The following is a 23,037-nucleotide window of genomic DNA, read 5'->3' on the forward strand; positions in this document are numbered from 1 at the left end:
AATTAAGAAGCAATTGTATATTCACCTATTTAAAATGCCACAACAATAGATATGTATTGATCTTATTATATAAATTCAACTCTATGCACTTGGTGGGGACTGAAAGGATACAATAACTAATTCTTCTGTTGGCCTATGTCATGGAATGAGCGTGAGATGGGAGTTATGAATCCATTCCATGTTGTAAACTTAAAATTACATGCTTTACTAAGGAATGATTAAGTCAAGGGTTGCCAAACATTTTCTTAAAGGGCTACTTAGTAAAAAGTATAGATCTTGTCTGCCATTTAGTCCTCTGCCCACTCAACTTTGCCAGCGTAGACTAAAAATGACCATAGATAATACTTAAATGAAGTATGGCTATAGCTCAGTAAAACATTAAACAAAAACAAAAAACAAAAACAGGTGGAGGGCCCACTGACTATAGACTGCTGGCTCCTGAGTTAAGGGATTTTTAAGGATAATTTTAATTTTTGTCACATGTACTGACTCTAGAACACACCTCCCATATAATGGTGCTACCTACTCCATTGGGTTGGTCATATACTTAACTAGCAGGAATTTAAAAACGGTATCAAAGTCAAGAGGGTATCCTCCAATAGCAAAGGGGCATTCTATCAAGTTGTAGTAGACCTAGAATGTATTGCACTGAAGGGGAAACTTGACCAGAGGTGGTCATCGCCTAAATGAAAACATATTTTTGTGCTTGGCATACAGTGAAAGTAGAGAAATCACTAAAAATTAAAATTCTTTTAAAATATTTACCTGTACAACCTTTAATCAAATCTACAATTTAGGGAGGTAAGGTTATCCAAGTACCAACACTGTACCAGCATGCCTGTGCCTGTGGTTGAGGGCACCTAGGATGCAGAATTTAAGGGGGCACTCATGCTTAGGGCCAGTGCCTTCTTAAAATCTGCACCCTAGGTGCCCTCTCTAGGTGGAGAACTGTCACTTCAGGTTGGGTGGGGTATGGCTCTAGCCTGGGGCTCTGTGACTATTTTCTTCACAGCATGGGTACAAAATTTCACAAAGCACCTCAGAGTCCTGCAAATGCAGGATTGGCACTTTGCCTTGTACCCCTAAATCTTGTGCCCTAGGCACTGGCATCCTGGCCCTGCAATAAGGTTAATATCAACATAAATTACTTAGTGACTTAAGCACAGGCATCTCATACAGTTCTAGATGAGAATATGATTTTAGTGTACATCATTTAGTGAGTCATACCATCATAATTACATATCAATCTTAATGACTAAAAGAGTCAAATTTATTTTTTGACAAATAAGAAACTTCTGTGGACAACTAACTGTGGCCAAGATTGAAGAAAAGCCCTTTGGGCCAAGAAACAGCAAAGTTGGACTTGCCACATTTTTTCCCCAAGGATATGAACAAAAAATGCTTACCATCAGTATACAAGAACTGAGCACCAGTTATTTGCTTCACAGAATTTCACACTGGACTGGACTGTGTGGCTATTTAGAATACTACTATACCTACTATACAGAAGAGATTTTAGGGTGTTTCCTTTATAGACAATTTATCTATCACAGGCATTAATCTCTTTCAAGTTTTCTTTTGGTTTGTTAATTAATAAATAAAAAAGTGTTTCATTTCATGAGCAAAATTTTTGTTCTAAAGGGTCCCATTCCAAATTTTTTTTTTTTTTTTGAGACCAAGTTTTGCTCTGTTACTCTGGCTGGAGTGCAGTGGGGCAGTCTTGGCTCATTGCAGCCTCCGCCTCCTGGGTTCAAGTGATTCTCCTGCCTTAGCCTCCCGAGTAGCTGGGATGCCTGGCTAATTTTTGTATTTTTAGTAGAGACAGGGTTTCACCATGTTGGCCAGGCTGGTCTCGAACTCCTGACCTCAGGTGATCCACCAGCCTCGGCCTCCCAAAGTGCTGGGATTACAAGTGTGAGCTGCTGCACCCGGCCTAACCATCTTGATCCACCTGCCTCAGTCTCCCAGGGTGTTGGGATTACAGTGTGAGCTGCTGCACCCGGCCTTCTATTTCAAATTCTGTACATGAAACACACGCCCCCATTACAGACAACTTCACCTGTGTGACCAGTGGCTGCAGCAGCGCTGCAGATCCTTTGCCTACACAGCGAACAGCAAAGCGCAGGCACCTGCAACAACGCTCTACAATCCGATTATCAGCTCGGTGCTTATTTAGAGTCTCGGATAAAACTGGCCATATCTGGGTTAAAAGAAAAAGAACACAAGAAAAAAAATATTCAACAACTAGGACCTGAAAAACTGCTAAGTTGGTAACATCTCATTTAGTTTTTAAATAACTGGGACAAAATTTTCTTTATAGGAACATACATGGCCAGGATGCACAGGTTCAATAGACTACCCACCACAAAACCCTACCACTTAACAAGAGAACAGTGCCTCTTTAAAACTGGAAGAAGAGCGTGTCTAACTTTGCTAAAAGACAGAGATACACAATTTCCTAAACTTTCCTGAAAAATGATGAAAAGAATGAATATGAGTTATACAGGAAGAGATGTTTAAAGATAGTTCTTGGAAGGTGGAAGACTTTGAACAAAAGGACCAGAGTTAAGGAAGTGGCATCATCTGAGACCACTGGACACTTAAGGATATTTAGTGTTTATGTAGTTTGTCCCCTGCAGTCTCAAAAGCAATTCTTAAAACGAGACTTTTGATGCTCATATAACCCTCAGTGAAAAAAGTAGAAGGGAAATATGTCATTACTAAGAAAACTGAAGTCACTAGCTTTGCCAAAAATATTGTTGGTACTGATCAGTCCTACTAACAACTCTATAGGAGGCACACAGTAAATCTCTTTCTACCACTTCTCTCGCATTTCAATGCATTCCCCTGCAGCCTGTTTTGTCATCAAATCCAAAATAAAAGATATCTGGATGGCTCTAACCCTCATTCATTGAAAGCATATCAGCAAATTGGATCTCTCTATGAACTTGGAAGACAGTACCTTCTCAAGTGAGTTACCCAAAGCCCTGCCATTAGCACTTACTTCCTGTATGACTTTTTGGCACGGATGAGTCTGTCCATTTTCCACAATGGGATTGGTATGTCTGGGAAAAAAAGACAAAGGCCCAAAATACTGAATAAAGAGCAATTTCACTGAGGACCCAGAGCCCTGAGCCCTGCTTGCTTACTTAGTATCATTTTCACCAAATAAAGAAAACCAGACGATAAAGACATTTACTTACATCACCTTTACAAGCACATACTTTAAAATTATCCTATCATTTTTTTTGGTCACCTTCAAGTCACTTCCAATAGAACACGCAAATTCAATCCAACTTTGTGTACGTGGGCTGTGAGGCACTAGAGATATGTTTTTCATTTTTTCCCTTAATACATTTGAATATGGGCCAGGCACAGTAGCTCATGCCCATAATCCCAGCACTTTGGGAGGCTGAGGTGGGTAGATAACCTGAGGTTAGGAGTTTAAGACCAGCTTGACTAACATGGTGAAGCCCTGTCTCTACTCAAAATATAAAAATTAGGAGTGGTGGTGCATGCCTGTAATCCTAGCTACTCAGGAGGCTGAGGCAGGAGAATTGCTTGAACCTGGGAGGCAGAGGTTGCAGTGAGCCGAGATAACACTATTGTACTCTGGCCCGGGCAACAAGTGGATGGAGTGAAAATCCAATTCAAAAAGAAAACAAACAAACAAAACACCTAAATATGTAGTTTCTTCCAAATTAACAAAAAATATATAGTTTGTCTAAATCCACTATTAAAAACCAATTATTGCTTTAAAAACAAGTATTCCTTGCACTAAAAGACAAAAAGCTATAGGAAGTGTAGTCCAAAGATGTAGTTCTAGTCTGAATCCAATGTCCCATCCACAATCAGCCAAATATAACTCCTCTGTCTAGTTCTAGAGCCCACTAATTTGAAGAAAAGCAGGAAAAAAACCCCCAGATTAACTACTAACTACTTTAAAGGATAGTTACTCTTTAGTTTTAAAAAGCTCAACAACTTAATAAAAATTTAACTTTCTTTAATTCAAGCATTTACATCTATTGCAGACTTTCATTTACTGTGAAATATTACTGTTAATAGGTTCCAGAATGGCCTATTAACAGGGCTCTCTTAATTATAAAAGGAAAGCATTGCACCAACTCAGAAAAAGATGCCTGTTGGCAATAACTAATGAGTGAAAATATTACTTTTGTTTATATTTATCCCACATAGGCTTCTACGCAATGATTACTATAACATTCCAGTTATACATGATTCCCACAAATTATAAATTATGCTACTCAGTTACAACAACCCTTTGAAAACTGTCACTCAAATGCCTTTTTAATCATTAGGCTCCTCTTGACTTCAAAGACGCATTAGTTTCACCTGATCACTGAAGAAGCTTCATTTTATTTTTGTACTTCATTTTGTATTTTGTATACACTACATAGCAATAGTTTTGTAAGTATGGTCTCTGCAATAGCAAGCAGAATCATCAGCATTACCCAGGAATTATCAGAAATGTAAATTTTCAGGTTCTACCTACCCAAGATCCAATGAATCAGACACTCGGGGGATAGGACCTAGCAATCTGTGTTTTGATAAGCCCAGGTGATTCTGATTCATGTGAAATGATGATGCATGGGAAATTCTGGTCTTTTGACCAGAAGATACTTGCAAGTATGGTCTCCACAGAACTGGAGACCAAAAGAATTCCTTTTTTTTTTTTTTTTTAGACAGAGGCACTGTCACCCAGGCTGCAGTGCAGTGGTGTCTCGGCTCACTGCAACCTCTACCTTCCAGGTTCAAGCAATTCTCCTACCTCAGCCACCCAAGTAGCTAGGACTACAGGTGTGTGCCACAATGCTTGGCTAATTTTTTGTATTTTTAGTAGAGATGGGGTTTCACTGTGTTAGCCAGGATGGTCTCGATCTCCTGACCTCATAATTCGCCCACCTTGGCCTCCCAAAGTACTGGGATTACAGATGTGAGCCACCATACCCAGCCAAGAATCCCATTTTTAAAGAGTCTTTCTTCTTTTTTTTTTGAGATGGGGTTCTTACTCTGTCACCCAGGCTAGAGTGCAGTGGCATCATCTCAGTTCACTGCAACTTCTGCTTCCCAGGCTCAAGTAATCCTCCCACCTGAGCCTCCCAAGTAACTGGGACCACAGACCCATGCCACCACACCCAGCTAATTTTTGTATTTTTGGGAGAGACAAGGTTTTGCCATGTTGCCCAGGCTGGTCTGGAACTCCTAAGCTCAAGCAATCCATCTGCTTTGGCCTCCAAAGTGCTGGGATTAAGGCATGAGCCATTGAGCCTGGCCGTCCACTTTTAATGAGTCTTTTAACAAAGACCTACCAGGAAAGAATTCTTAGAATTTGCCTTTGTCCCAGAACTTAAGGTAACAGTTGGCTTAATTAGTCTTCAAACACAGGAAGATACTTGCAAGTATGAGGAAAAAACACCTGCTTACTTCAACACATAATGGTTTCATTTGAGCCTTTAACCCAGTAAGGCAACCAGAGTCTCCTTTCTTACCTAAATATTACGGCAAGGCGATCTAAGAACACAGTGGGATCTGAGGATATGCCATTGCTGGGCTCTTGAGACAACAGCTGAAGAGACAAAAGGACATTAACACCCAATCGTCACATGTACAAATCCATAGCCAACACTAGAACATACATCAGCCTTTGTCTCAATCTCTGCTTATTTCCTTATATAAAGTCCTAAAAGTTACTCAAATGGTGCAAATTTTAATTTATACTGTCAAATTACTTTCTTCCATCTTATTGCATCCTGGCCAAGACTACATATTACTACATTTTACTGTCTGATCACGGAGGAGTAGAAAACAGTCTCATTTGATTTTTTTCCCATTTATTTTAATTATAATTATTATATATATTACACAATATAGACTGTATATATGTTATGTTACACAATATGTAAAAGATTATATATTTAGCTTTATATTGTGGTCTCTTACTCTTCTTTCCTAAAATTTCTTAGATACTCCCATTAGTAAATCATCAAAGATGAACTATAGAAATATCAAGTTCTAAAAACCCCATTGGTATATCTACAGTTATTGCAATATAAATATAACCAGAGAAGAGTTGACATCTTTAAAGTATTCTTTAAGGAAATAAGGTAGGTTCTGGCGTTGATTACTGACTTGAATGAATTTTTTTCCCATTATATTTTCTAATTGATGATTACCAATGTAAACTAAAAATAAAATCCTAAGTCACTCACCAACTGAACAGGCCCCTCCTCTTGCCAATGGGACCCCAGTGAAACCTTAAAAATGGAGTTCTCGGCCATGATGGGAAGGGAGGTCAGACACATTTTGTTATATTCCCTACCTTTTGGAGTTTAGGTACAACTGGCCAGCATGAATGTTAAATGGAGGTAAGGCTGATCAAAGACTTTTTTTTTTTTTTTTTTTTTGAGATGGAGTCTCCCTCTGTCACCCAGGCTGGACTGCAGTGGTGCAATTTCAGTTCACTGCAACTTCAGACTCTCAGGTTCAAGTGATTCTCCTACCTCAGCCTCATGAGTAGCTGAGATTATAAGTGTACACCATCATATCCGGCTAATTCTTTGTATTTTTAGGAGAGACCAGGGTTTCACCACATTGATCAGGCTGGTCTTGAACTCACATGATCCACCTGCCTTGGCCTCCCAACATGCTGGAATTACAGGTGTGACTCACCATGCCCAGCTGATCAAAAACTCTTTGTGGCAATAAGATACCAAATTATAAACAAGATCTGAAGTCACACAAGGCAAGAGTTAAGTCATATCTACAGATTCTTTAATCTCTGAAGCCACCTATGACTTGTAAGCCCCTACTTCAAGATAGCTCATCTTTTTAGACCAAACCAATGTATACTTTCCACGTTTTGATTTATGTATTTGCCTGTAACTCCTGCATCCCTGAAATGTATAAAATTAAGCCAAAATCCCACCACCTCAAGCACACTTTCTCAGACCTCCTCGAGACTGGGTTTCCCTGGGCCGTGTTCACTCATATTGGCTCAGGATAAGCCTCTTTAAAATATTTTATAAAATTTGGTTTTTGTGTTAACACTGATACAGTGAGAATCCATTAATTCTGAAATACCTATTTCTTGTATGCAGCTACTTTCATAGCATTATTAATTTTAATAAATTCTTAGTGCATTTTCTTGGATTTTCTAGGTAGATAAAATATCTGTAAAATAAGTAATTTTGTCGTTTCATTTTTAACATGTAAACGTCTTATATTTGTTTCACACGTTCCTTAATCAGACTTACCTTTTTCAATGCCATAACCTGAACAGAACATAGTTCACTAAGACATTCAGTAATCTTTTCCAAAGGTAATCGGGCTAGGACAAGTGCTGTCCCTGAAAAACAAAGGAAGATGCAAATGAAAAATAAATGCTGAATTGAGGTAACTCAACTGGTCTCTAACATGAGTGAACAGAAAAAGTGAAACAATGCTGATTCTTAAAAAGATCAGCATTGTTGTTTAAAATTACAATACTTTGTTTTTTACAGTTGCTTTTTCTTTATTTGGCTTAGAAGGCTAAGACTAACTGACACAACTGAAGTTAATATTTGTCAGACTTTTAAAAATCTCCTTCACAAAGCCAATGGCAAACCTATTTTAAAATGTAAACCATAGCGTAATGTTTCTCAAACTTCCCAGAGATTCTGATTTAGTGGTTCAAAGAGAGTCTTTATTTTTGATAAGTACTTCTGGCAATTCTTATCATAAGAGAAATTCTGACATAATGCTTTTAGAAGAATGGATGAAATTAGAGATTTCTATAAGGTTATGAAAGATATTTTCTCTGGGCCTCAATTTCTTTATGAAATAAGAGACTTGAACAGCCAAGTAACAGTTAAATTTGCCTTTGTTTCTTTTAAAAAATAATTGTTACAAAAGCCTCCCACCCCCTACTTCTTTTTCCCTCCTAAACAAAACCTTGACTTGCAACTCCAATAAAATAGGTTAAAAAAAAAAAACCAAAAGACGCAGTTTTAGGTTCGAGGAAAGACAGAAGGCCCAGACCCTTCCTACTCAGCCTCCCTCTTGCTGCAATCTCCATTCTATCCCTACCAACTGCTGAAACACCTTCCCGAAATCCAAAGGATTACATATTATAATGCTTAGGTTCCTTCTAGGTCAAAAAACACCTTGAATATAAATGTTTTCATTTCTTGAAGTTTCATTCAACAGAACAGTAATTTATCCCTAAATCTTCAAATTTGAATTAAAAAAAAAAAAAAAAGTGACTCTTCCTGGCAGTGTATAAGCCATAGACGAGTTAGACTTTTCTTTAAAACTAGGAGGGAAAAGCCTATTCCTTTTAATTCATTCCTACAGAAAAGTATGTTACTGTAAAAAGTTTTCAGCCAGGCATAGTGGCTCATGCCTGGTATCTCAGTACTTTGGGAGGCCAAGACGGGAGGATCACTTGAAGCCAGGAGTTCAAGACCAGCCATGGCTACACAGCAAGACGTTTTCTCTACTAAATATTTAAAAAATTAGTTGAGCATAGTGGTGTGCACCTAGTCCTTGCCACTTGGAAAGCTGAGACAGAAGTATCACTTGAGCCTAGGAGTTCAAGTTTATAGTGAGCTATGATCACGCCACTGCATCCCAGCCTGGCAAAAAGCATGACCTTCTCTAAAAAAAAAACAAAAATAAATAAATGAATAAAGAAATAAAACTGAAAAACATTTTCTACATCTATTAGACACCACTGATAATTGGGAGGCCACATTATACTATAGGTTAGACATCACTTCAATATCAAGGTTAAATTCCAATAGAAAATGACAAAAATATTTGACTCTGATTTATCTGTGCCTATGAAGGGAAACAAAAAAACCCAAGGTACAGAAAGAAAATCTGATACAAAAAAACAGTCACACTAGTTGGTAAGGAATCTGGTCATACAAATGACAAAGGACAGAATTCACAAATAAGGCCATCCACTCTTGTCAAGGCTAATTGTTTAACAAGTCACATAAGCTTAGAAGAAACCACACAGGTTATTTTACCCAATCCTTTATTTAATATACCTCAATCCTCTCTAATTTACCAGTAGTAAGAATTTCATTACCTCACAGGGCACCCCAATCTGTGTTCAGAAAGTATGGTTTAGACCGTTTGCTTCCTAGGAGACAGTATATGCTTCTCTATAAATGGCTGACAAGTAACTACTCGTAAAATAAATATGATCCTTCTTTTAAAAGACCATCTCTCAAATATTTAAAAATAGCCATCACGCTTAAAGACTGTTCTAAGTCTTTTTCCCTCGCCTTAATTTCTCTAGTTCTTCTATTAAGTCTGAGCCTCATCATCACAATGGCTGTTTGCCTCTTGATAGACAATTCCTGAGTATAAGCTGATCAGTAATGGCTAAGGCTACTAAGAGACCAGGACCCCTGACTTCTACTTATGGCACTGATCCATGTATGCTACCTTTCAACTCCCCCTTCCCTCTTTGGTATGACAATGCTTCTATGGTCTCCCTTTTCATTCTTCCAACTTAAAAACCAACCATGTTCAGTTTGAATATGTTGTCTCTACCCAAATCTAGGTCTGTGCTATACATACTGCAAATAGTATTAATTATATAGCCTTAAGATAGTTCAAGAAAAGAATGCATGTACATATATATAGTCAACACTATCCCATCTAGTGGAAAAGCCACCTTCCCCATCACTAATACATTGCAACTGAAAAACTGGGATATGACAGATGTAAGATTACCCCAAGTAGTGGTTATGAGGTGACTATTAACGGTTAACATCAAGTAAATACCTTTTAGCAAGCCCACAGCAGCTTCTGGAGACAATAGGAAGGAATCAAGGGAACGGGCAATCTCCAGGAGTCCATTAAAGTGCTGAGCCATGTGATCTCGGCAGACAGAGCAAATGTTATGAATGGCTTTGGCTGCAGCAGAAGCCAGGGGCTTTTCACACAGGCCTTTCATCAAATAGCCCAACACAGGGTCTAAGAAGAAAAATCAAGCAGAGATTACATACCTGAAACTAAAGGAAAACTTGAAGTTTGTTAGAACAGAGGTATACTTGCTTTTCTTTTTTTAAAGCAAAAGAACCCCTTTAAAAAGTGAAATGTGTTCAGAACCACAATAAATAAAACACATAAAAATGGAGCTTATCTCACTTACATATTGTCAATAGACCCTGAGCCTCATCTACTTCATCTTCCATTTCTTCCCTCAGGGCAGTCAACTGTTCCTTAAAACTCCCAGGGACTCACAGAGCAGTTTGTAAACCACTGACTTAAGAGCATATATGGTAATCCAGGTATTAAAAATATGGCAATGTAAAAAAGAATGCAAAGCTCAGGGAGTTACAATTATACCAAGAGGTGAATTACTCAGTAAAACAAGATTTATGAATTAGGACAAGGATAGGTATCTGAAGCTGAACTTATACTTGCTTCTTTCTAGTTACAAAAGGCCTTAAAATACGCAGATGAATCTTCAGCACTTCTAGATGAATTAATTCATTATGTTTTAATTTTACCAAATATAAGTGTTCCAAGAAAGTTTATTATAAAGTTGAATTTCTATAGAGCTAATTATACTCATCTTTTTACCTTCTTTCATAAAAATCAGAATGTTTTTCTATGATGAAAAAACCTTTAGAAAAACCGCGTGTGTGTGTGTGTGTGTGTGTGTGTGTGTGTGTGTGTGTGTGTATGGTTTTTCTAAGGGATATATATATATATACATATACATACATATACTTTCCTGGGAACAGTGTTTGTCTCACAGGCTGGAGTACAGTGGTGTCATCTCGGCTCAATACAACCTCTGCCTCATGGGTTCAAGCAATTCTCTTGCCTCAGACTCCCAAGTAGCTGGGACGACAGGCACGCACCACCAAGCCCGGCTAATTTTTGTATTTTTAGTAGAGACAATGTTTCACCATGTTGGTCAGGCTGATGTCAAACTCTTGGCCTCAAGTGATTCACCTGACTCAGTCTCCCCAAGTGCTGGGATTACCACCGTGCCTGGCCAAAAAGCCATGTATTGTTAAAGGTCATTGTGAGTACTTTAGATTGACCTTGTAGCAAACTGTGAAAAAGTATAAAGAACCAAAAGAAAATGTCTTTTTTTTTTAAGATGGAGTCTTACTCTGTCAACCAGGCTGAAGTGCAGTGGAGCAATCTCGGCTCACTGCAACCTCTGCCTCCTGGGTTCAAGCGATTCTCCCTGCCTCAGCCTCCCAAGTAGCTGGGATTATAGGCATGCACCACCACGCCTGGCTAATTTTTTTGTATTTTTAGTAGAGACGGGGTTTCGCCTGTTGGCCAGGCTGGTCTCAAACTCCTGAACTCAGATGTTCACTTGCCTCAGTCTCCCAAAGTGCTGGGATTACAGGCATGAACTACCACACCCGGCCAAGAATAATGTCTTAAAGCCCATTTAAAACAATTATGTCCATTTTTAGTCTAAAGATCAATACGATGTCCAAACTCAGCATAACCTGCCCTACCTCCACCAGAAAGAAAAAACCAAAACTAAAACCCAATCCTGTTAATTTAGGAATCAAAAGACCTAGACTCTAAGAACCTAGTCCAAGCAACTCTAATAATGTAGACTTCTGTGATTCTTAAATTGGGTTATTTGTGGTTTTGACTATTCTGAGAATGAACACAGAGCAATCTGTCTACTGCTGAGGCACAAATCTGAATGAGATACTGCAAGAAAGGTGGCACTGAATGATAAATCTTTTGATAAGAGTCTGCAATTCAACCTAGATTTGCTGCTTTCTGGACATTAACTGAAGGTATTAAAACACACAAACAAATCTACTATGTTTCTTGGTGGAAAAATAGTTCAGAAAAGAAACCCAAATGTTGAGCCAGATTAAGTACAGAAATCTAAGAACTAGAAAACAGGCATTTTGAAAACACTTGGAAATAGTATGCTGGGCCGGGTGTTGTGGCTCACACCTGTAATCCTAGCACTTTGGGAGCCCAAAGTGGGCGGATCACTTGAGGTCAGGAGTTTAAGACCAGCCTGGCCAACATGGTGAAACCCTGTCTCTACTAAAAAATACAAAAAATAGTGGGCCTAGTGGCATGCACTTGTAATCCCAGCTACTCGGGAGGCTGAGGCAAGAGAATCACTTGAATCTGGGAGGCAGAGGTTGTAGTGAGCTGAGATCACACCACTGCACTCCAGCCTGGGCAACAAAATGAAACTCTGTCTCTCAAAAAATAAATAAATAAAAGGGGCCGGGCACGGTGGCTCACACCTGTAATCCCAGCACTTTGGGAGGCCGAGGCGGGTGGATCACGAGGTCAAGAGATCAAGACTATCCTGGTCAACATGGTGAAACCCCATCTCTACTAAAAATACAAAAAATTAGCTGGGCATGGTGGCGCGTGCCTGTAATCCCAGCTACTAAGGAGGCTGAGGCAGGAGAATTGCCTGAACCCAGAAGGCGGAGGTTGTGATGAGCCAAGATCGCACCATTGCACTCCAGCCTGGGTAACAAGATCGAAACTCCGTCTCAAAAAAAAAAAAAAAAAAGGAAAGAAAGACAGAAATAGTATGTTGAACTTAGAAAGCAGCTCACTGTATAGAAACAAAGAATACATTCACTTTTTAGCATGTCTTTCAGTCAATAAAAACAGATGTGTAAAATAAAATCCAGTAAAATGATGATAATAAAGACATACACAGGAAACATATCAAACTTAATGATACAATACTAATCACAAATTTTGGCATTATTAAAATTCTCAGAATGTATCCCTCGTAAATGTCAGGACTTGATATGTATTACCCTGGATAAGTTATTTAGTCTCTTTGGGCCTCAATTTCCTTGTCTATAAAATGAAGAGGTTAGAATAAATGACTTCTAACTTTAATTCTAAACTTGTTACTTATGATCTTTAGTTATTTTTTCAAGTCAATAGAACAGCCAGAGGTTATATAATAGTCTTCATTTTAATTTGTCGTTATTTAGTTTTGAATACTAGTTCTTGGTTTTTAAATGGAGCACGTATCACAAGTGAAAAATTACCTCCTTTGCTTTGGCTCTTTAGAAGCTTCTAGTAGGTCAGAACTATAAGAGAGTGTGATTAGCTTAAGCATATGCCAAAGACTATCAGAGACATAAACGTTTATGCTTACACAGACTACTAGAAGCTAACTGTTCAGTTTCTCTATCTGTAATCTTTCAAAAGTCCGTCTCCCAGATGAGACTATAAATGTTATATAAACTAAGAACTAACTTAGGATATATTGTTTACTCTCAGTTTCTATAAACATTGTTAAAAAAAAAAAAAAACAGAAAGGAAAACAAATGCAAAAGTAAGAGATGAGAAGAAAAATCAGAAAAATGACAAGTTAGAAGTGGCAGAAGAGAGAGATCACACATACCAAGGAACTGAGGATTTCGATCAACTACTTCACTCATCTCTCCAACCAATTCAATGCTGGTGTATCGCACAGCTGTATGTACAGTCTCCGGAAGGCGGACAACTCCTTCCAGGACTTCCACAAGTGTTGGATTGTTCTCCCTGAGTACAGACAGTAAGTACTCACAGTTACTGATTTCAGAAGTTATATTCTGGCCAAATAACAGCCTGTGATGACACATAGCACTGCTAAAAGGCTTATTTCTAAATAACCATTAAGATAAAAGTACTTGGTATTTGTTATGAAAGATTTTCAAATTCTCAAAAAAGGGGAAAAGATAGAAATGAAAGATACTGTTTCAGAAAAAACATACTGCTCCTTAATCTTCTGAATGCCAGTAAAGTGTCTAAAGACATACCAAGCTATCAAACACAGGCTCTTTAAATTGGAGAGGCAGACATTTACTGTGGATGAATGTCTTCTTTTAAAGAATCTATTTTATTTATTCCTATAGCTGCAGCACCTAGAACAGTGCCTGGCACATAGTGGGCACTCCATAAATATTGCTGAATGGCTAATTAGATGAATGAATAATTCTCACAGACCACTCTCTGTTGTTATTCTCCAAAAGATTTCTTATAGCTGGATATTGGAAACTTTAAGAACAGGTGAGTATGGGTAGCCAGCTCATTAACTGAAACAAGAAAACAAGCTGCAGAAATAGGTTAAGGTGCCCCGATTTGGAACATGAGGGAAAATTAACCAAACACTTGCCACAGCTCCATGAGTTTATCTGTTCCCTCTCCTTCTCCCCCTGCCCGCCACAAAATATACTGGCTAAAGACCTTTTGAGTAGAGTGGAGTATGCCCCCAAAGTGGCAGAACTTAATCTAGAAATGAAAGATGTTTCAAATGTAAATAATGTCCTGGATTAGAGCAAGATTACCCTCTGCTGATAAACTAGGTCTATTAAGTCCTTTTATATGCACTTAATTATAATCATGCAGTTGGCTTGAAACACAGACAGAAAAATATATCAAATCTCTCATTTATGCCTTATGTTTCCTAGGGACACTAAGCCAATTAATGAAGACTATCTACCCATCATTTTTCAAACCAAGACATATCAGACTATTAATGATTTTAATAATCTTCAGACTTGTCACAGAAGGTTCAAAATGACACCAAAATGGGTTTAAGAGAAAATAGTGTGATATATATGTAATTAAGGACCAGAACTTTTTAATAGAGAATAAACCTATTCTACCTCCTTGAATATTTACTGGATTAGAAACAATATAAGATCTCATTGAGGCCCTGAAAGGCAGCTAAGAAAGAAGCACTGTGCTTTTTATAAATATCTGCCTTAATGATCTCACCAATCAAGACAGAATAGCGAGCTTGATTGCAGGTATCAGATCACAATTCAATGTGGAAAATATTAACATAATTTATATACTCATGGCACAAAGTAAATAGAATTTCTATGCTATGCAATTATAAGTAAAATTTGAACAATTTGAAATTTTTCAATAGCCATAATCAAACTAGTAATTGCCCTTTAGATCTGGCTCTTTTAGGTGAAAAGGTGCCTATGCCTTGCCTCTCTGAAACTCAAAACAATGTGATCAATTTTGTAAGAATAACTTACCCAAGGTCACAAAAGCGGGAAACCCATTATTCAATTGCTTTTAAGCAAGTACCAAGAATTAAACAGTCTAACAAATTCTTTACCATACCAACTTTCACAAGGGAGCCTCAGTTGGAAAAATAAATCAGCATTCCATTCCTAGCATCAAGAATAAAATAATTTCAGCTCTAGGAAATATGGTTAAAACACGGTATCAGCAATTCAGGCTACCCTGGACTAGACTCTAGAAGTCAGAAGAGTAGACAGTACAACAGAAGTGAGAAGTTCTAAAAGTCTCCAGTTATATACCATATAAGAAAAAAATAGTGTAATTTTCCTTCCTCTTGATATTTAGAGTTCCCAGCAAAAGACTTAGGAGACACTCACGGATCAACACTCTTTGCTATAGCAGCCATGATAAAGAGAACCGCTTCTGTCACCTCCCAGGGTGGGTTGCCTTCTTTCAGAGTAGAATATAACTAGAGAAGAAGAGGTGGATTATGCATCCATTAAACGGAAAACAGAACGCCAAAACAAACAAAACAAAAAATCCAGTTAAAATAAATCCTGCTCCCTGTTTCTAAATCTAATTATCTCTCAAGCCAGACAAGAATATTATTTTCATTTTTTTAAATCATCACTAACTAGAGTAACTATTTTAATATTTGAAATAAACCCATTTAGACCCCCAAGAGTTTATCAAAATTATCATCTGCCCCCAGAAAATGACTACTATGAGAAAAACAAAACACAGTACATGAGTGTCTTTTCCTGGTCCTGATAATAACTGATAAATACATAAACACACTTAAAATGGAGACACAATCTAAATCCTCTGCATATGTATTGGCTTTAAATTTCCATTGTTTTAAACTACTTATTTGCATTAACACTGGTAGTATTGATTAAATTCCTAAAAAGCAGTTGTTTAGAAGCACCTATCACAATACTATATCCAAGCAGAATTAATTTTTTTTTTTTTTTTTTTTTAAGGTACACCTTGCAGAATACTCAGAGATGTTCTGGTCCAGAATTTCCCAGATTATATCCACCTACAGAATGTGACTAAATAATACTTTTACAGTCAAATAACAGATACTGCTAGGGAAGGCAAAATGAAACAGCTCTCTTGTTATACAACTTCATAGAGCCTTTAATATACTATTTACATCATTTCTTAACTTTAATGATATAACTTTTTTTTGGCAAAAAACATCTCATGAGGCTCATGTTCCACAAGTATATCTTGAACGACATTGATAATTTACATAAATTTGTATAGTAGGTCTGGAGAAGATCAAAGGATTTCACAAAGCTATAGAGTCAGAGAAAAGAGCTGAAATCTGAGCAGAGGTCATCTGTCTAAGATCCAGGGATCTCACTTAAGTGGTTTTCTAAGAATCCCCAACTCTTCCTAGATGGGTCAATAAATATGCTTTGCTTAATGAAAATAGTTATACTTTCATTAACACTTTCTAAATCGTATTATGCCCATATAGACAAAAAATCAGTTACAAAAAGAAATTTAGGTTAATTCAGTATTGCTGTGACAAAGCTTCTAAAGTAGTATTTCAGAGCTCATTAGAGTATAATCCAGCAATATAGAAACCACCTGAAATTATACTACTGTCAAGTGATATGGAATGATGATGACTGTAACCTTATGAGGTAAAAATGTTACTCACTGACTGTCAGGAAAACCTCTGGACTATGAATCTTCTACTCTAGCATAGTCACCTCTGGGATGAAACTGCACAGGAATCTAACCGTAAGCGTGGACAAAGATAATGCCAAATAACTAAAAGAGTTACCAGGAGTTGGTACATAATTACTAAAACAGAAACACTTGCCTTTTCTTCCTGGCTAGGTCCAAATTCCCTATAAGTATCCTAGAGCTTATCTATGATCTCCTATTCCAGCTGTACAAGTGGAACAGCTCTCATTGTAAGCGTATAGAGTAAACCATCCAGAGACTACAACTGATGTGTAAAATGTTAAATAAACATAGCTACTATATGCCAGGCAGTGTGCTAGGCACTTGCATATCTATTATCTCATTCAGCCACTAAGATTGAAGAAATAAGATGGAACATTTACCGAAGACACAGAAGTGAACACAGTTAAGATGATCAGTAAAACTGGAAACAATCTCCAAATAGGCTCTTACCTGAGCAAAACACTCCATAGACCCTATCAAGAAAATCAAGTCCTTTACCAGGTCTGACACCCTCATCCGAAACTCCCCGAAGTCATCAGTCTCCTCAGGAACCCCCTCCTAAAATTTCAAATCAGATTAACATTTGTTTTAAACTCACTGCAGCTTTCAATGACCTCTATAAAATCAAGAATCAACCCAGAATTTTTACTTAAATCATTAATCAGTCAAGTTTCAATGAACAAAAGTTGCCTCAATCACAAGGGTATTTTATTATAGACAGAGGATTTCCCAAATATGCCAAGTCAACACAACCTATTCTCTGCCTTTACCACAAGAAACTCTTTTTATTTGTGTGTGTATTTTGTATATCTTTTTTCTTTTCAGATGGTGTCTCACTCTGTCGCCCAGGCTGGAGTGCAGTGGCACAATCTCTGCTCACTGCAACCTCTGCCTCCTGGGTTCCAGCGAGTCTCCTGCCTCAGCCTCCCAGGTAACTAGGATTACAGGCACGAGCCACCTGCCCGGCTAATTTTTGTATTTTTAGTAAAGATAGGGGTTTCATCACATTGGCCAGGCTGGTCTCAAACTCCTGATCTACCCGCCTTGGCCTCCCAAAGTGCTAGGATTACGGGCATGAGCCACCATGCCCCAGCCATTTTCTCTATTTCTAAGCTACAGCTTATTTTGTTGTTGGAAAAATGTGGCTTGGTGAGAGTCAGAAGCGACCTGGAAGTGGTAAATTAAGTGATAAGCCTATCTAAAGAAGATGCCAAACAAACTCTGAAGATTTGTTTCCAGATCTACCAAAATCAACCACTGTCACAGTAACTTCACACAGAAAATAGAATTTTATTTTTATATTTGAGACAAGGTCTCACTCTGTCGCCCAGGCTGGAGTGCAATGACATGATCTCAGCTCACTGCAGCCTTGACCTCGTGGGCTCAAGCAATCCTCCCACCTCAGCCCCTAAGCAACTGGGACTACAGGCATGTGCCACCACGCCCGGCTAATTTTTATATTTTTGGTAGAACTGCAGTTTCACCATGTTGCCAGGCTGGTCTTCAACTCCTGAGCCCAAGCAAATCTGCCCACCTTGCCCTCCCAAAGTGCTGGAATCACAGGCATGAGCTATGGTGTAAATTTTTAAAATTTTTTGTAGAGATGAGGTCTCACTATATTGCCCAGGCTGGTCTCAAACTCCTGGGTTCAAGTGATCCTCCCACCTTGGCATCCCAAAGTGCTGGGATTACAAAAGTGAACACTTTGGGAGGCCAAGGTGGGAGGACTGCTTGAACCCACGAGGTCAAGGGTCACCCAACCCAGAATTTTTAACTTAAAAAACATTTCATGTAGGTGGACAGATATATAAAATAAGTGTAGTAAAGTATGAATGGTGGAATTTAGGTGGTAGGTTTACAGGTGTTCACTATGACATTATTTCACGTTTGCTGTACATTTGAAATTTTTCATTAAAAATGTAAAAGGTCATTTATATTCCATGCTTTCCTATTCCAAACACTTCTGTATCTTTCCTATTCTGACACACTTCTGTAAGTAAACAAAGAGTTACCAATTATAAGATGGTTAAAGGCATGCATGAGAATCCTGGACCTAAATACCTGGAAAAAACCCTTAGTACTATTGAGAATTGCTAATCTAGTTGAACCTCCCTGCTTTAAGACGAAGAAATTAAGGTCACAAAATGAGGAGGAAATTATGGCTATCTCAAATGAGATAATGGCTAACACTATAAAGCACTACACAAATTATAAAGCATGATACACTTACAAGTGTAAGAAATTACCCGCAAAGGAAATGGTGCCACAGAATTAGCAAAGGCAAAAAAGAGATTAAGCACGGAGCCATTTAAACCAAAGGGGCCCTGCTTTATAAATCAGGCTTCCAAGTAAAATATAGTTGAAGATAGGATTCTTCACTTTATTTATTTATTTTTGAGACAGAGCCTTTCTTGCTCTATCGCCCAGGTTGGGGTGCAGTGGCACAATCTTGGCTCACCACAACCCCTGCCTCCTGGATTCAAGCGATTCTCCTGCCTCAGCCTCCGGAGCAGCTGGGATTACAGGCACCTGCCATCATGCCCAGCTAATTTTTGTATTTTTAGTAGAGTTGGGATTTCACCATGTTGGCCAGGTTGGACTCCTGACGTCAAAGGATCCGCCTGCCTCAGCCTCCCAAAGTGCTGGGATTACAGGCATGAACCACCACTCAAGGCCAGATTTTTCACTTTGAAAAAAGCAGGGGTGGGTGCAGTTTGAAAACCACTAGACTAGATCATGAATAAGGTTCTGTGGATACATAAAATACCATGACTCAAACACAATATTAACATTAAAATTAAGAGAAAAGCATGTACAATTTAACTGTAAGCAATGAAACTTACTCGAGGTCCTACATTAAAAACAGATTCAACCAACCAACAGGATAAAATAAATGTGGCAAAATTTGAAAAGACTAAGCATGAAGTTTGAAGACTTTTCTAATAAATTAATAATATTTCCAGTTTTTCTAAGCAAATAGATTATTTCTATACTTTCTTTAAAACTATAAAATCAGTATAAATAATATTTGTAAAATGTATATGTTTATGGGGGAAAATCATACAAATATTTCACTTTTGTATTAGTTTTCATCTCACCACTTATTTTCCACTATTAATGAGAGTACAAAATTAAGAGTACTATTAATAAAAGTACATTCTAATTTTTCTCTTACCAATACTACTTTTAAACTGCTGCATCAAGTTCCTACATCATAATTCACATAACTTATACTGCTATACGTAGGTTTATAATTTTTACTTTTATAGATAACATTTGTACATAAAATAGCTATTTTTTCTTCCACAGATTTAAGATAAATTCCTAGGAAAAGAATTACTAGTTTAGCTAGAGTGGTTTTTTTCCCTAAATAGGCCTAACAGATGATACTGGTACTGACTTCTTCAGCATAAGCTGTAGAGTGACAAAACCTGCTGATCCTCCCACCTCAGCCTCCTGAGTAGCTAGGACTGCATGTGTGTACCACCAGGCCCAGCTAATTTTTTTTTGTTTCTTTTTGTAGAGACAGGGGTCTCCCTATGTTGCCCAGGCTGGTCGTGAACTCCTGGGCTCAAGCAATCCATCCTCCTCACCCTCCCAAAGTGCTGGTACTAAAGGCTGAATCACGGTGCCCAGCCAGGTTTATTATCTATCTTCTCAGTTCTTTTTCAAGTTGGCATTGACCAGAGAAGAAAATAAAGATTTGCAGAAGTAGAGAAGGGAACTTACATGGTCTGGTTCTAGCTGGCAGTGTCTAGCCAAGGCGTGAAGCAGCCTCTGAATATAAGCTTTGAAGATGCCATGAATAACTTCATCGTTAGTTTTGTACAAATGCTCCCCTAATCGGTACCAAAAGTTAAAGGAAATTTCTACTACCTGTTAGATTAAAAGAAAAGAGATGATTTATTTGAATGGGAAAGAAACAGAATAAGATGACACTTTTTTATTATCACCACAACCATACAGGAAGGAAGATATATTTTTAAATAATATGAGTGAAGCCAGTTAAGAAGCCACCTTTTCTCTAGCAGATTTAGTATCATTCCCCCAAACTGTCTTCCCATGTTAGGCCCAAAACGCCACTTACAATGACTGGCTTTACATTCCATTTAGTCCTGAGGTAATGTCTCCAAAAGTAGACTGAATTTTGAATTTAGAGAAAATGATAACAGACATGGAAGTCTTTATTTTTACTTATTTTTTAGAGATGGAGTTTCATTCTATTGGCTGGCTAGAGTGCAGTGGCACGAACACAGCTCACTGCTGCCTCAAGCTCCTGGGCTCAAGGGATCCTCCTGCCTCAGCCTTCCAAGTAACTGGGACTACAGGTACACACCACCAAATCCAGCTAGCTTTTTTATTTTTATTTATTTTTAGTGGAAACAGGGTCTTACCATCCAGCTCAGGATGGTTTTGAACTCCTGGCCTCAAGTAATACTCCCACCTAAATCTCCCAAACTGCTGGAACTCCAGTAGGCATGAGCCACCACATTCAGTTTTATTTTATTTAAAACAAATTTGAGCCAGATGTGAAACACCATCTCTACAAAAAATACAAAAATTAGCCAGGCATGTATGTGGTGTATGCCTGTATTCCCAGCTACTGGGAAGGCTGAGGTCAGAGGATCACCTGAGCCCAGGAGGTTGAGGCTGCAGTGAGCCGTGATCACACCACAGCATTCCAGCCTGGGCGACAGAGTGAGACCTGTCTCAAAAAATACATATGTTTTCTTTAGAGATGAGGTCACCTAGGCTGGAGGGCAGTGGCATGATCATGGCTCACTGTAGCCTTGAACTTCTGGGCTCAAGTGATCCTTCCACACAGTCTCCTGAGTAGCTAGGACTACAGGCGCTTGCCACCATGTCTGGCTAATTTTTAAAATTTTCTGTAGAGACAGGGTCTTGCTCTGCCACCTAGGCTGGAGTGTAGTGGTGTAATCACGGCTCACTGCAGTCTCGTACTCCTAGGCTCAAGTGATCCTCCTGCTTGGCCTCCTGAGTAGCTGGGATGTCAGATGCACCGCACTACATAGACCCAGCTAAGTTTTAAAATTTTCTGTAGAGACAAGGTCTTACTATGTTGCCCAGGCTGGTCTCGAATTCCTGGGCTCAAGCAATCCTCCCACCTCAGTCTCCTAAAGTGTTGGGATTAGAGGTATGAACCACTGTGCTCAGCCAGAAGTCTTTTTAAAAGTATTTTTCTGAAAATTCTGAAATTATTTCATTGAATGTTTGAGATTAGAACATTTCTTGCTTGGCAAACCATCTGTAACTCCCTGAACATAACTGATTCAGCTTCACGTCACTTTTATTCACCTGCTTTTTTCTGAGCATGAGAGAAAGGAAGAAAATATCTGGGACTTTACTCGCAGCCTCTTTTCCATATGGCACTGTTTAAAGGAGTGATAAGTGTGTGGTGTTATACGTCTGCCAGAAATGTTTTGGGTTTCACTCAAATCTAGGTATCCTCATGGTATTATGTAAAACAAATAAACCTTGTCTTGTATTTGATAACAGAAAAAGGGGTGAGTCACAGGACCACTGTGCCTAAGACAGTGTAAAAGGCCTACCACCCTTTCCCCACCAAGGATCCAAAACAGAGCTATTTAAAACAATGCCCATCTTGGGAGCACTTCTCACTTTTTCTTTTTTTTTTTTGAGATGGAGTTTTGCTCTTGTCACCCAGGCTGGAGTGAGTGGCCAATCTTGGCTCACTGCAACCTCTGCTTCCCAGGTTCAAGCAATTCTCCTACCTCATCCTCCCAAGTAGCTGAGATTATAGGTGTGAGCCATCACATTCTGCTAATTTTTGCATGTTTAGTGGAGACGGGTTTCCCCATGTTGGAGAGGCTGGTCTCGAACTCCTGACCTAAGGTGATCTACCCACCTCGGCCTCTCAAACTGCTGGGATTACAGGCGTGAGCCACCATGCCTGGCCCTTTCTCATTTCTTATACTATAAAGAGGTAAAACTTCTTAAATAAATGAGATTTTAAAAAATCTAGCAAACCTAAAAGAGGTAGGTAGGGTGTCAAGGATTCTGAATGACAGAGACCCTTAAGTCTTTTCAATTCCTTTTTCATTCTCATCCATCATTTGGAGAAAAATTTGAGGTGTTAGGACTTGTGGAGGTATAGTTAGGATTTGGTGGTTTTTAGCTATAAAGCTCTAGAGTCAAGCTAGACAAGGCGTTCGGTGGAAGGCCTTGCTTTCTAATGAGATCCTTGAGGGGCCTACAACAGTCAGCCCAGCCAACCAGGTAACAAAAGAGAAATGGACACAACACAGAAACCCAAATATAATTTTTTTT

The 23,037-nt window shown here is 38.5% G+C and overlaps 1 protein-coding gene across 3 annotated transcripts in view; it reads right to left on the reverse strand.

The window, feature by feature from the left end:
* TNPO3 (transportin 3) overlaps positions 1-23,037 on the reverse strand; it is a 97,686-nt gene that overhangs the window by 22,888 nt on the left and 51,761 nt on the right. For all 3 annotated transcript variants that reach the window (XM_017549533.1, XM_017549534.2, XM_037746074.1), the window contains 9 exons: positions 20,458-20,604; positions 17,179-17,286; positions 15,399-15,490; positions 13,403-13,542; positions 9,799-9,990; positions 7,275-7,366; positions 5,511-5,587; positions 3,005-3,065; positions 2,060-2,200 (listed from right to left, as the gene is read on the reverse strand). In XM_017549533.1, the coding sequence (XP_017405022.1) occupies positions 2,060-2,200; positions 3,005-3,065; positions 5,511-5,587; positions 7,275-7,366; positions 9,799-9,990; positions 13,403-13,542; positions 15,399-15,490; positions 17,179-17,286; positions 20,458-20,604 (1,050 nt within the window). The remainder of the gene's footprint in view (positions 1-2,059; positions 2,201-3,004; positions 3,066-5,510; positions 5,588-7,274; positions 7,367-9,798; positions 9,991-13,402; positions 13,543-15,398; positions 15,491-17,178; positions 17,287-20,457; positions 20,605-23,037) is intronic.

This window comes from Cebus imitator, unplaced genomic scaffold (genome assembly GCF_001604975.1).
Source record: "Cebus imitator isolate Cc_AM_T3 unplaced genomic scaffold, Cebus_imitator-1.0 Scaffold219, whole genome shotgun sequence".
NCBI lineage: Eukaryota > Metazoa > Chordata > Mammalia > Primates > Cebidae > Cebus > Cebus imitator.